Here is a 13,526-nt window from a genome sequence, read left to right as displayed (position 1 = left end):
ACTTCTTGTACAGACGCCAACAAGAATACAAGTGTTTTAAGATCTCTTCAATAAATAATAGTTTAATATTAAATGTTGTGTCTTAATATCTCCACAGGCTTTTATCCGTCGGCTACTAAAAGTTCCATACACAAATTTTTGTCACGTAGTTAGTATTGTGATGTCGCACTTGTTAGCGGCTCCTTTTCGTTATACATTTTTCTCGATGGCAGGTTTGATAAGTAAAAAAATGTGGTATTAAACGAAGTCACCGGCTGGCAGGTACGAAACATTTCGCATTTTTATATAGGTATATTTAACTTACTTATTTCTTTATACATACATAGTTCGCGATGAGTAAGTTAAAGGTTTAAGTATATTTCTATTGGCAATACAGTTCGATTCGAAATTTTTAAATATAAACTTTATAAATTTAACGGGAAAGATCAAGTGTGGAAAGGTGTGGCAGTGATGCAATTCCATCTACTCAAATTAAGATGTTTATGTTTTGCTGCTGTTGTTATATTTATAACACAGAATGTGTCAGGAATTGAAACTCGTGCAGAGCGGCGTATTGATCTTCTCAACGCACCGCATGATTTCGGTGAGTCGATTAATTACTCATATAAAAGTTTCAAATAAAATGCAACATATGGTAAGACAAGTTGGTACTATCACGTTTCTTAATGAAATTGAGAATTGAATTGAGGATATACCATACAATAATATTCTGTGATTATTACATATGTATATCAAATGCTTCCAATGAGTAAAATAACACTTTGGAAATATAAAACCACAGCTCCAGTTTTATTTAAATGTTTTTGGGATATTAAAAAAAAAAATTAGCTTCGAAATAAAGTATGAGGTCTGGAAAAAAGAAATCCATTTTTTTTCCATTAGGTTTAGTAATATCTATCATGCAGTGCTGTATATTTTGAGGCAGTAAATACTAAGCAAAAACTATAAATATTGTTTTTTAATAAAAATTAAAAATTGTTTATTTATGACATATTTTTATTAGTAGACGACACATTATGACGTTTAATCATATTTCGTCCTTCAAACAGTCATTTGATATTCTGTAAGTAGTGAGTTCTTATCAATAAAATATATCCCTGGTGTTAGATTTATCGGTGCTGAGTTTTCTACGGCTACATTTCACCGACATAAAACATAAAATGTTTTGCTTTCGCAAGTAAATCTTGGTTTTTAACTATAAACTATTTTATTGAAATATATTATTTATCTGAAAGCAAATTCCAGCTAATTTTATGCTGAAATGGCTCACGCATTTGTATATGTATGTCAAACGACAGTTTACCTCCCAGGACTATATCTTTTTACTGGCAAAAAATAAAAAAATCTTGAAGAGTACTTATTACATGTTAAAAAAAACAACTTACATTATAAGTAATATACCAGTAAAATTTAACAAAAATGTAAAGTAATTCAAACAAAACTTCGTTAAACTTGAAGATTTATATCCATGTAGCTTAAATGCTAACACAACACCTTAATTACCATAAAAGTAGTATAACAAAGTTTTTCACAGCAACCTTAGATTTTCTGGAGTTGCGTATATAGGTCCGTATCCAGCTCTTAAGTAATTGCTAAAGAAAATGTATTTCTTCAAGTAATTTTGACAGCTGGTTACGCATTGTGAATGAGTAAAAAAAAGTAAAATTAGTATAAAAAAGTTTTACACAGCACCATAAAAATTTCTGGAGTTAAGTATATAGGTCCGTATCCAGGTCTTAAGTAATTGCTCAAAAAAAAAAAAAATACATAATTTTTTCAAGTAATTTTGACATCTGGTTACGCATTGTGAATGATCCACATTAGAAGACCAAGAGAGAATAAACAAAGAAGATAAACTTTGTGTGTAATATGTATGTGTGTAGTAACATAAATATTTTCATTGCGATTTACATAAGGAATGTTGTTGATGATTGGTAAGTTTCATACAACATTTCAAAATGAAGTATACTTCAAAATGATGCTTTTGACTAATTTAGGATGAATTTAACGATTAATTTGAATTTTCTCCAAGAAACAATTGTTGATAATTTGTTTCTTCGCAAAATTAGGATTGCCAAATACGCATTTTATTGAAAAAATGTACTAAAAATTAGTACTAGATTTCTTTAGAGCCGCATACTAGCACAAGAAAATTTACAGCAGGAAACTTATTTATTCTCTCTTGCTCTCCTAATGTGGATCATTCACAATGCGTAACCAGCCGTCAAAATGACTTGAAGAAATAATGCATTTTTTTCTTGAGCAATTACTTAAGACCTGGATACCGACCTTAAGACGGCAGTGACATATCAAACAGCTGATGTACACAATTTCGTAGTTTGTTGTTTTGGCATTTCGAATTTGGAGAAATTAAGTATTTTGAATTTAAATAAATAAATTAAGCATGCACAACCAGGAATATGTTAAAATCAATCCACTTTTATTTTAGTAAAACAATGTCCGGCGTGTACACAACACAACACAGCTATTCATTTTGCATGTACACAATTTCGTTGTTTCCATACTAATACCTTTACCATATTAGTGTCATCACTATTCCTCTATACTGTTGTCGGCAAAATTAGAAATATTTATAATTTAGCGAAAGCGACAACTGAAAGCCTTCTGTCGTGTAGTCGTGTAGCTGTATAAATAACTATGTTCTCCTTTTGTGTTTACAGCATTACTGTATCTACTGAGGGATGGACGCCAACAAAGAAAATAAAAAATGATGAACCTATACTATCAACGATTGGACCGTCTGAAAAAAGTAATCACTTGTGAAAAAAAAATTCCCTCAAGAGAAGCTTGTGAGAGTAGCATTATGAAATTTGTTTAAAAATGGCGACAAGTTATCGAGCAAAACTGTGCATACATCGGATATTTCCAACCTTCCTTCTATTAAATGTAAAAAGAATGGATTTATTTTTATACTCTTGCAACCAGTTGCTACTGAGTATTTACATAGTATAGTTTTGTTCACAAATTCCCATGATCACCCACGGACACCCGCGACAAACCCGTATACTTCAATTCAGCTACAACGGACTCCAGAGCAAGACCGAAGAAATAGAAACACCAAGCTAAACAGCCGCTCAGATCTTCTGAGTTGTGCCGGTTTCAACGTCTTACATAGGGATCGCGAGCGAGATAATGGTTGTGGCCTAGCCTTCATATAGCACAACGCCGTGCAGTATCATCTAATTAATGAAGAAATCGACCGCAGGGATACTTCCCTTAGAATATCAGGGTATAGCTATCTGGTCAGGCGATGTCGACCTTGAAATATTTAATATATACATCCCTTCAGTTACATGTTGCCCTACAGGATATCACCCGAATATAGGTACGCTATTTCGTGGTGAAAACCGTCTGGTACAAGGCGACTTTAACGTGCACCACGATTTTTGCCCCCACCAGAGTTATGGGCACCTGTAATAGCTCGCCCAATATTACCATTGTTAGTGGTGGTCTGATAAATAGCATAACCTGGCGACCTATGCTTACTTGTTCCTGTGGATAACCGTACCTTCGTTAACTTTAACAAAGCTAACTGGGTTGGCTTCACAGAATTTACTGACGCTCTATCAATTCCTACGGACGTATCCGTTGGTGAACGTCGATTCCGCAAGGTCATCGCAGCAGCTACTGCTCGCGTCATCCTGGCTGGAAGAATTGCGGAATCCGGGCCAAATTTCCCATCCAAAGCAGCCGTTTTAGCTAACCAGCGCGACACATTACGACAAGCCGATCTCGGGGATCCCCACTAATGGATCTCAATTTGGAGATTCGGCGATTGGTAAATCAAATCAACACAAGCGGACGAAATGGATAAAGCACTTGAAGTCCTGTAACCTCTCCACCGGAATGACTAAGCGTTGGTCTACTGTCAAGGCTTTGTCTAATCTGAGGAGACATGATGACCGACTTGAAGTTCAATTCAATGACCGTGCCTCTTCGGATCCGAAGAAGTGCGCGCGAGCTACTTTAGTCGGAGATTCGGCGATTGGTAAATCACCATAAGCGGACGAAATGGATAGAGCATCTGAAGTCCCGCAACCTCTCCCCCGGTGTGCGTAAATTTTGGTCTACTGTCAAGGCTTTGTTACCCGAAGAGGCATGATGACCGAATTGAAGTTCAATTCAATAACTATGCCTCTTCAGATCTGAAAGAGTGCGTGAGCTACTTTAGCCGGCAATTCACACTGCACCCTTCGGTAGACAAAACCAAACGGCGTGTTACCCGACGGCTCCGCAAAATGCCTAAAGACTGCGCGCCACTTACTTTCACCGCTGAGAAGGTTCAGGATGTCATCAACAAAGCTAAATTTTCCAAATCCATTGACCCAGATGGAATCAACATGCTCCTGCTAAAGCATCTAAGCTCGACTGGAGTAAAATATCTCACCAAGATCCTCAACCTCTCGCTGACCAATCTTCAAATACCCGATTTTTGGAAAATCGGAAGAGTGGTCCCACTACTGAAACCTGGGAAACCTGTCAACAAAAGGGAGACCTATCGTCCGCTAACTCTCCTCGCCCCAGTAGTGGAGACACTTGAGGCCTTGCTACTCCCGACTCTCACTCATCACCTGAGCATAGCCAAACACCAGCATGGATTTCGAAAGGTGCACAGCACCGCCACAGCATTTAGCGTCATAAACGCTCAGATAGTTCGTGGCCTCAACCAGAAACGACCCTGTGAGAGAACGCATTTGACACTGTCAATCACACAACGCAACTACAAGACATCGAAAAAACTACGGCTCATAATGAACTCCTCTCCAAGCAGTTCCTGCTAGGATGTTTTCGTAGAAATCGCCCCTGCAGCTACCTGCTTGGAGCGGAACCGCCTCCTAGGAACATCAAGAGGTCTTTCCTTAACTACGACGACGACATCGAACAATACGCCGATCGGACTTCGGACGCAACTAACTTCCGACTGGTACTGACCGCCATTCACAGCTGAGCTATCAACACCTTCACCGACTCCTTCACGTGAATGACGTTCTTGGAGTCAAATCACCGTTCACCGCAGACGAAGAGCTCGAGTTGCCACGAGAAACGCGAGTGACCCTAGTGCAGCTTCATTCTGGATACTGTAGCAGGTTAAACTCCTACTTGTCCTAAATAGACCCTTACATATCTAATATATGTCTCCGCATGACACTGGCCACCTCTTTGCATGCTCCGCCAACCCCACTCATCTAACACCCCCTTTCCCTTTGGTCCGACGCCGTCGAAACAGTACGTTTCCTGGGCCTCCCGCTAGATGACGTCGACGACAACATGGATAACCCTTAACACCCTAACGGGGACTGATAACCATTAAAACAACAATAACTCGATTATCGAAGAAAACTGTCAACGTAAGCTTGATTTTTCATCTGCTTTGACGTGGTTTTTTCGGTTTCGGCTCACTTTTGCTACGATATTCGGTCGATTAATTTCTGTTTGCGGGTCTGAAGCATAGATCCAACAATAGTACTACGTTTCATGACATGCTGATAGTTTGAAAGTATTGTTTCACAGTCTTTAATGCGATGCTGTTTTTCGAAAAAATTAAGTGATTTTGGAACCAATCATGCTTTCACTTTCGTTAGGTCCAAATGATCTTTCAAAATCATTTTCACTGATCCTTTCGACATTACAACGATGCCAATAAGATATCTGAGTGTTAATAGCCGATTCTCAAGCACCAATTCCTTTATTTTATTGTCGTGTTGATCATCAGTTGATGTTGATGGTCGTCCAGGACGTGGTTCGTCGTTCACGCGAGTTATAATTTAACTTTTATTCCTCTAATATGTATAAACGTATACATGTATTTAAATAAAACGAATTATTGTTATATGAAAAATTCAACTTTACTCGTTTCTGTTGGTCTTCACACTGAATTCTTAAAACTAAATCTTAATCAGCAGTGGTCGAAAATCAAGTTAAACCGTAATCATTCGAAATATGAAACTGTGAAACTGTCGATCAAGCATTATCAGCAATTTCGTTTGTTATTGCTTTAATATTGATTATGCATAATGCAGCAACATTTTAGCAGACTGTTTACATAACGAAACTTAAGCATTTTATTTGTATAAGGCACTTTAATTGACAAATTGTTTCCATGATATTATTTAACTTAAGTGAAACGACACCAATGTCGATTAGGCAGCGACATTTAAGTATCGTTATACATAAGTGTCGCTGACTTTGCCTAAACAATTTTGTAAAATTTCTTCAATATCTGAAGTTGTGGCAGAGGTTCGAGGTTTGGTAATGGGTGTTTGTGGTAGTATGTACGTAATTCTCGTTCTCCACTCTCTTCGAATAATTTGTTCCAATCAAAATCAGTTACTCGCGACAAACAATTATCGCCGAAGAACTTTTCCAACATTTTGAACGTTACGGCACAGAAATTTTATTCCGCAAACCAAATTGAAGGGAACTTCTTTGTCAAATAATTACGCTCCTCGTAAAAATCGCCGAATGCACTTTAGAAAAGACAAGTAGCAATACTAAACTTCTTCTTCTTAATTGGCGTAGACACCACTTACGCGATTATAGCCGAGTTAACAGCGCGCCAGTCGTTTCTTCTTTTCGCTACGTGGCGCCAATTGGATATTCCAAGCGAAGCCAGGTACTTTTCCACTTGGTCCTTCCAACGGAGTGGAAGTCTTTTTACGTGGCGGGTCCCAAACCCAGCGCACAACCCTATGTAGGGGATGTTTCGCCTTCTCACTTTAGCTCGCCTTCGAACGGATGTTTTTAAGCTACCCAGAGGATACTTGGTCAAAGACCGGAAGTTTTGAGCTGCTTGAGCCATGTGTAAAAGAATCGTTTCTGGCCACTCCCAAGTGAATGGCGATCAGAGAACTTTCCTCACGTGCGTAAACTTCTACACATGACTCCATCCTCTGTTGAACTTTATTTCTCCTCCCCTCACCTTCACACTAAGTTTTTCAATAGCCCGTACACTTCTCGAAAAGGACGACTGACTCATTGGCAAGTTGACGTTGTTACCTACACATTTCTGGTATGAGCCGTGTCCAAAAAAGTTCCTAGCTGCTATAACCCTTACAGTTAAAGGTAGTGACGTTTTTGAATCGTGTGGGGTTAGATCATAAATAAGGCGACGGCAAATTTCACGAGTTAATCGAAAATTTTGCCCAAAGGTATTCTTGCTCAAAGAAAATGGATTGCTATCGTCGCGTAAACATTTTAAATGCCGCGCGCGATTCCTATTCTCACAATTTTCATCTTCGTTTAACAATAATAACAGAAGTAAAATATCTTCCATTTTCACAACAAGATGCACAATCAGATAATGAATTCATAACGAGCACTGTCAAGAGCATTTGACATCTAACAACTTATAAAGAAAAGAGCTTTTTATTTCAGACACAGAACACGAAATGCTTGATAAATTTCAAATTTTGACAAATTAGAAATATGTTGAATTTGTCAAGTGCTCAGAATAAGGGTGATAAACCAATTATAAAAAGTGGTTTTTGTATATAAAATTTTTCAATGTAATGTTTTGCCAACGCCTTTAATCCTTTTAGATTTTGAGAGAGAAAATATTCGACATCATTTGTTTATTGGTAACAAAGGGGCTTTAATTTCAATCATTAATTTCAGATGCGGCTTACGGACCCCACTACACGGATGTCGAAAACTACTATGATATATTTGAAGAAGTTGCAAAATTATCTCCATACAACGAAAAGTAAGTAGAACAAGTAAGGAAGGGCTAAGTTCGGGTGCAACCAAATATCTTATACTTTTGCAACTTGCAAAAATCAAACCCAGGGGAACATTTTAAGGTGTAAAACCAATCATATAGAGTAAAATCAGACGCATGCTCGAAAATCCTGATGGTAATTATATAAGGCCTAGGCCAAGTTCTCACTCAAATTTATCTATTTTAGGTAAAAAGACACACTCTTATGAGTAAAATACACTCTCACATTTGAACTATTTTCCGTCATAAAGTGGCACACAATAAAGACATAATTCGTGCACAGTTTTATTCCGTTATATTATGTATTTGCTTCTTGATTTGTGTACTGTAAACTGAACGAATCTAGTGGAATTTAAAGTTGTGCTATATGGGAAGTAGGCGTGGTTATTGTCCGATTTCGCTTATTTTCACAACATTATATAGAAATATGTACAAAAAGAATGCCTCGCCCATTGCCCAATTTTTACCCCGACCCCTAAAAACATTGTCATACCATCCCGGCGGCAAATTTTTACGTTTATAGCGATTTCAGTTATTGATTTATCGCGCTGCTAGTAGTTTTGAACAGTACCGTTATATGGGGAGTGAACGAGGTTCTCATTGTATTACATCCATTACATTCCACTATCATCAGGAGGTCTCGTAGAATTGGTGTTGGGCGAATTTGGTGGTTTTAACCTAATTGGTTTAGGAGATATGTACATTAAATTTATTAGGGGCCGGGGCTAAGCTCCCCTGTGCCAAATTTGAGTTTTATATCATAAAGTAGTCCTTAGTTATGGCACTTTATATGTTTTCGATTAATGGCGGTTTGTGGCCGTGGCAGTGAGCTGATTACGTCCATCTACAAGCTTGACATTTTTTTGTACTAAGGAGAATCGAGTCATGTGTAGAAGTTCACGCATGTGAGGAAAGTTCTGTGATCGCCCCTCATTTGGGAGTGGTCAGATAAACATATAGCTTAAGCAACTCACGACTCCCTCTGGGTAGCCGAAGAACATCTGTTTGAAGGCGAGCTAAAGTGAGAAGGCGAAACATCCCCTCCGCAGGGTTCTGCGCTGAGATTGGGATCCGCCACATAAAAAGAACCACCCAATGAAAAATAACAACCAGCCTCGGATGAAAGATTTTTGATGACGACCATGGCAAACGAATTAAGGATTACGATTTAAGGGCATGCACCTGAAATGTCCGGTCCCTCAATTGCGATAGACAGGGCAAGGACTGAGGCGAGTAGGTCCTTGTGTCATTTACTACAGTAGCCATATAAGGAACGCAATCCGCATCAGAGCGAAGTTCTTCAAAATATCGCTGATTTGCGCCCACTCCCCGACGGAAGAGGACACCTATGACAACTGCCCCCGCCACGATATCAAAGAGAAAACTGGCTGCCAACCTCGCAACGTTACGATCGACCATAACACGTACGGGATGTGATAGATACCGAGAGTTTAAGAGGGAAGCGAGACGCATTTGAAGACAGAAAAAGAGAGATATCGAAATGCGTGAGTGTGAAGAGCTTGACAAGCTGTCCGACAAAGGTAATGCTGGAAAATTCTACGAAAAAAGGCGGCGTGATCTAGTGACCGATACCTAGAGCATACTAAAATTATTGAGGAAACACTTCTTCAACCTACTGAATGGCAGTGAAAGTATAACGCCAGGAGAGGGAGAACCCGATTACCCAATCGATGACGATGGAGCAGACATTCCATTGCCCAACCATGAATAAGTTCGAATAGTAATTACTCGTCTGAAGAACAACAAAGCGCCGGGGGCCGATGAATTGTCGGCCGAGCTATTCAAACACGGCGACGAAGAACTGAAAAGGAGCATGCATCAGCTTCCTTGTTAAATTTGGTTGGCCGAAAGCATGCCCAACGATTGGAATTTAAGTGTGCTCTGCCCAATCCACAAAAAGGGAGACCCCACAATCTTCGCCAACTACCTTCCCAATTAAGTCTCCTAAACATCGCGTATAAGGTTCTGTCGAGTGTATTGTGTGAAAAATTTAAGCCCACCGTCAACAAACTGATTGGACCTTATCAGATTGGCTTTAGACCTGGAAAATCAACAACCGACCAGATATTCACAATGCGCCAATTTTGGAAAAGACCCGTGAAAGGAGAATCGACACACACCACTTCTTCGTCGATTTCAAAGCTGCTTTCGACAGCACGAAAAGGAGCTGCCTTTATGCCGCGATGATTTATGCCGATCTGAATTTGGTATCCCCGCAAAACTAATACGGCTGTACAAACTGATGTTGAGCAACACCAAAAGCTCCGTCAGGATCAGGAAGGACTTCTCCGACCCGGTCGATACCAAACGAAGTTTCAGACAAGGCGACTCCCTTTCGTGCGAGTTCTTCAATCTGCTCTTGGTTAAAATATTTCGAGCTGCAGAACTTAATCGATCAGGTACAATCTTCTATAAGAGGGTACAGCTGCTTGCGTATGCCGAGTATACTGATATCATTGCCCTCAACACCCGCGCCGTTATTTCTGCTTTCTCCAGACTGGATAAGGAAGCAAGGCAAATTGATCTGGCAGTGAACGAGGGCAAGACGAAATATCTCCTGTCATCAAACAAACAGTCGTCGCACTCGCGACTTGGCTCTAGCGTCACTGTTGACAGTCATAACTTTGAAGTTGTAGATAATTTCGTCTATTTAGGAACCAGTATTAACACCACCAACAATGTCAGCCTGGAAATCCAACGCAGGATTGCTCTTGCCAACAGGTGCTACTTCGGACTGAGTAGGCAATTGAAAAGTAAAGTCCTCTCTCGACAAACAACAACCAAACTCTATAAGTCACTCATTATTCCCGTCCTGCTATATGGTGCAGAGGCATGGACGATGACAACAACTGTTGAGTCGACGTTGCAATTTTTCGATAGAAAAGTTTTGCGGAAGATTTATAGTCCTTTGCGCGTTGGCCGCGGCGAATATCGCATTCGATGGAACGATGAGCTGTATGAGATATACGACGACATTGGCATAGTTCAGCGAATTAAAAGACAGCGGCTACGCTGGCAAGGTCATGTTGTCCGAATGGACGAAAACACTCCAGCTCTGAATGTATTCGACGCAGTACCCGCCGGGAAAGGCAGAGCAAGAGGTAAACCTCTACCATGTTGGAGAGACCAGGTAGATAAGGGCCTGGTTTTGCTTGGAATCTGCAATTGGCGCCACATTGCGGAAAGAAGAAACGGCTGGCGCGCTGTTGTTAACTCGGCTATAATCGCGTTAGCGGTGTCTACGCCAGTAAAGAAGAAGAAGAAGGAACCCGCATACCAAGTTTCATCAAGATATCTTAATTTTTACTCAAGTCAGGGCTTGTACAGACGGCCGGACAGACAGACAGTCAAACGGATTTCAACTGTGCTCGCCGCCCTGATCGTTTACTATATATATATCTATATGTATATGTGTAATCATATATCAATCACCATTAGTTTTGGGTGATACGTAGAACCGGTAGGTGAGCAAAACTTAATACTCAGTAGCAACAAGTTGCAAGAGTATAAAAGTTGGATTGTGGAACATATTTTGATTAAAACAATCTGTGTTGTAAATGACTTAAATGATATTGATCGAAAAAGTTTTTTTCGTATTTTGTCAATAGATGTCGGTGGGAGGAAATTTTTTTTTATCAAATCCATTGCGTTGCTAGATAAGACTTCATTTGATAACCAACCAGTTCTATGCACTTGAAATGAAATTTTGCGCCTATAGTGTTTCGGGGTCTTTTATGACCATTCTTCCATATTATGCTCGGAGATCTATAACGTTCACTTGATTTCGTAAATGTCGAATACAAAATATCTTCTTTCCTTATGTCCTTTACTTATGCATTTCGCGAAGAGTGCAATACTTCTAATGGAAAAGGATAGGAACACAAAATAAAATACTTCAATAGGTCAGCTTGAAAGGTGACGATGGCTGCTACAAAACTTGCCATATTTATGGTTTCCTTAATTTGTATTTGACAGTTTTTGATATATTGAAATTCTGTATAGCTACCATACAAAGTGAATGGTCGGAATCATTTTAGCTTCGGTGCAGCCGAAGTTAACGTTTTTTTCTTTTTTTTTTGATTTCAAGATACAAAAAAATGATTGTAAACAAATGCAAACAAACATATTTTTTATTTTGCCATCTAGGCGCTCTTCACGCATACATGTTTTCCGGCGTGACTGCATATCTCGTGGCGGTGCTTGCGACAGTAGGCCCAATGACTGCTGCTACAATAGCTCGTGTCGTTGCAATCTCTGGGGCAGCAATTGTCGTTGTCAACGCATGGGACTCTTCCAGAAGTGGGGCTAAGCGCCAATGTACGTAATAAAGATTTCAAACTACTGACAACTGTCAATGGCTGCTTCAAGATAAAGACCGTCAAACATCGCAACTATTGTTTAACAAGTCGTGCTGTGATATCGTTACGATCGCTAGCTGATTGACCGCGATCCATAATTCCGCACGTATGTCATCGCATTTTGAGAGTACTTCTTCCTTTCTTTGGGCTGCCATACGTTGATGGCAAAAAGAATGCCGACAAATATTAGCGCGACCTCTTCGCGGCTTCGTAACAAATTTCAATCAGTAATTGATCACTTCGTCTGTAACACTCATAAAGTTTTCACTGAATAATTTTCAATAATTTTTCCTTGGATACCCGTAATAAAAAAGCAAGTGACCGCAATTGAACGATTCAAATAATTTACAAATTAAAATATTGAAAAACAAAACAAACAAAAATTGAAAAAAAGTGTATGAAAAATGTTATTTTTTGGAATTGTCCAATTTTCCGACTTCTCCTCATGAAAAGTATAAGGTATTTGTTTCTAAACCTTTCCCGATCCACAACAAACAACCTTTAAAAGAAATTTCATCAACCGTTCTCTTTAGTGTTACTAAAAAACAAACATTCATTTTTATATACATATGTACATATATATGTATGTATGAATGTAACGTTTGTATAGGGAAAAGAAAAGGTTGTTTTTAGAGTTTTCCGGAAGGTTATTCGAATTTTTCTCGCCGTTAAAACCATCTTTGAACTTCAGCGAACATTTAAGAAAAAGAATTGGCCAAATTGGTCCAGGCGTTATTGAGTTATGAACGTACATACATTTTGGCGATTCATTTTTATATATGTAGACAATGGCCTTCATATATTATAATGTATATTTACTATAAACGCCGTGAACGTTACATTTAATGCTAGGGATGAACCAGATGTAGGATCAGTTAATGTGGGTCAGTTCAATAAGTGAACAATTGGTCTGTAGTCTGTCGAAAGCGTCATATATACATATATACAGAATACAATCAAAAAAAAAAAAATCTCAAAATGAATTGAATATTTGTAACATACATATATCTCCTTCAAATTTGTTTTGAATTTTTATACCTTGCGGCCGTTGCTACGCCACCTCCAATATTAAATATTTATGTGATGACTTTTGTTTCCATATTTGGAGTTTCTTTTCAGTTTGTTTGAGTATCACGGAAATGTTCTACATAAACTTGGCTTTTCACCAAGTATATGGTGCTGTAGTTTGTGAGTTATGGAATATCACCTAAAGGTTTTACATTACATAGAGCTATTTTTGTTATTTTAGTAAACGCTAATGATTTGACACCTGCACCCTTTGATTATAACACGAAAAGTCCTATGTTAGGAAATTTTTACTATCATTTTCGGTTTTAGCAAACCAAAATTAGCACGAGGCAACCTCTTATATCACAGTCTCAAAATTGGCTCTGTTGAAACCGTAGTTA

The 13,526-nt window shown here is 38.8% G+C and overlaps 1 protein-coding gene across 1 annotated transcript; it reads left to right on the top strand.

Annotated features, from left to right (window-relative positions):
- Positions 1 to 450: 450 nt before the first annotated feature.
- Positions 451 to 12,068, top strand: LOC120779657. The gene is made up of 3 exons (XM_040112014.1): positions 451 to 583; positions 7,636 to 7,723; positions 11,906 to 12,068. Exons 1-3 carry the CDS (start codon positions 451 to 453, stop codon positions 12,066 to 12,068), a joined length of 384 nt encoding a protein of 127 aa, XP_039967948.1.
- Positions 12,069 to 13,526: the final 1,458 nt, after the last annotated feature.

This window comes from Bactrocera tryoni, unplaced genomic scaffold, assembly GCF_016617805.1.
Source record: "Bactrocera tryoni isolate S06 unplaced genomic scaffold, CSIRO_BtryS06_freeze2 scaffold_11, whole genome shotgun sequence".
Classification (NCBI taxonomy): Eukaryota; Metazoa; Arthropoda; class Insecta; order Diptera; family Tephritidae; genus Bactrocera; species Bactrocera tryoni.
Note: the sequence above shows the minus strand (reverse complement) of the source record. Positions and strands in the feature narration are given on the sequence as shown.

Bases quoted from the DNA above. Each gene is read 5' to 3' on its own strand.
- LOC120779657 (XM_040112014.1), top strand. From the start codon at position 451: ATGCAATTCCATCTACTCAAATTAAGATGTTTATGTTTTGCTGCTGTT. The intron at 584-7,635 runs GTGAGTCGATTA...CATTAATTTCAG, and splicing joins CAACGCACCGCATGATTTCG to ATGCGGCTTACGGACCCCAC. The intron at 7,724-11,905 runs GTAAGTAGAACA...TTTGCCATCTAG, and splicing joins TTATCTCCATACAACGAAAA to GCGCTCTTCACGCATACATG.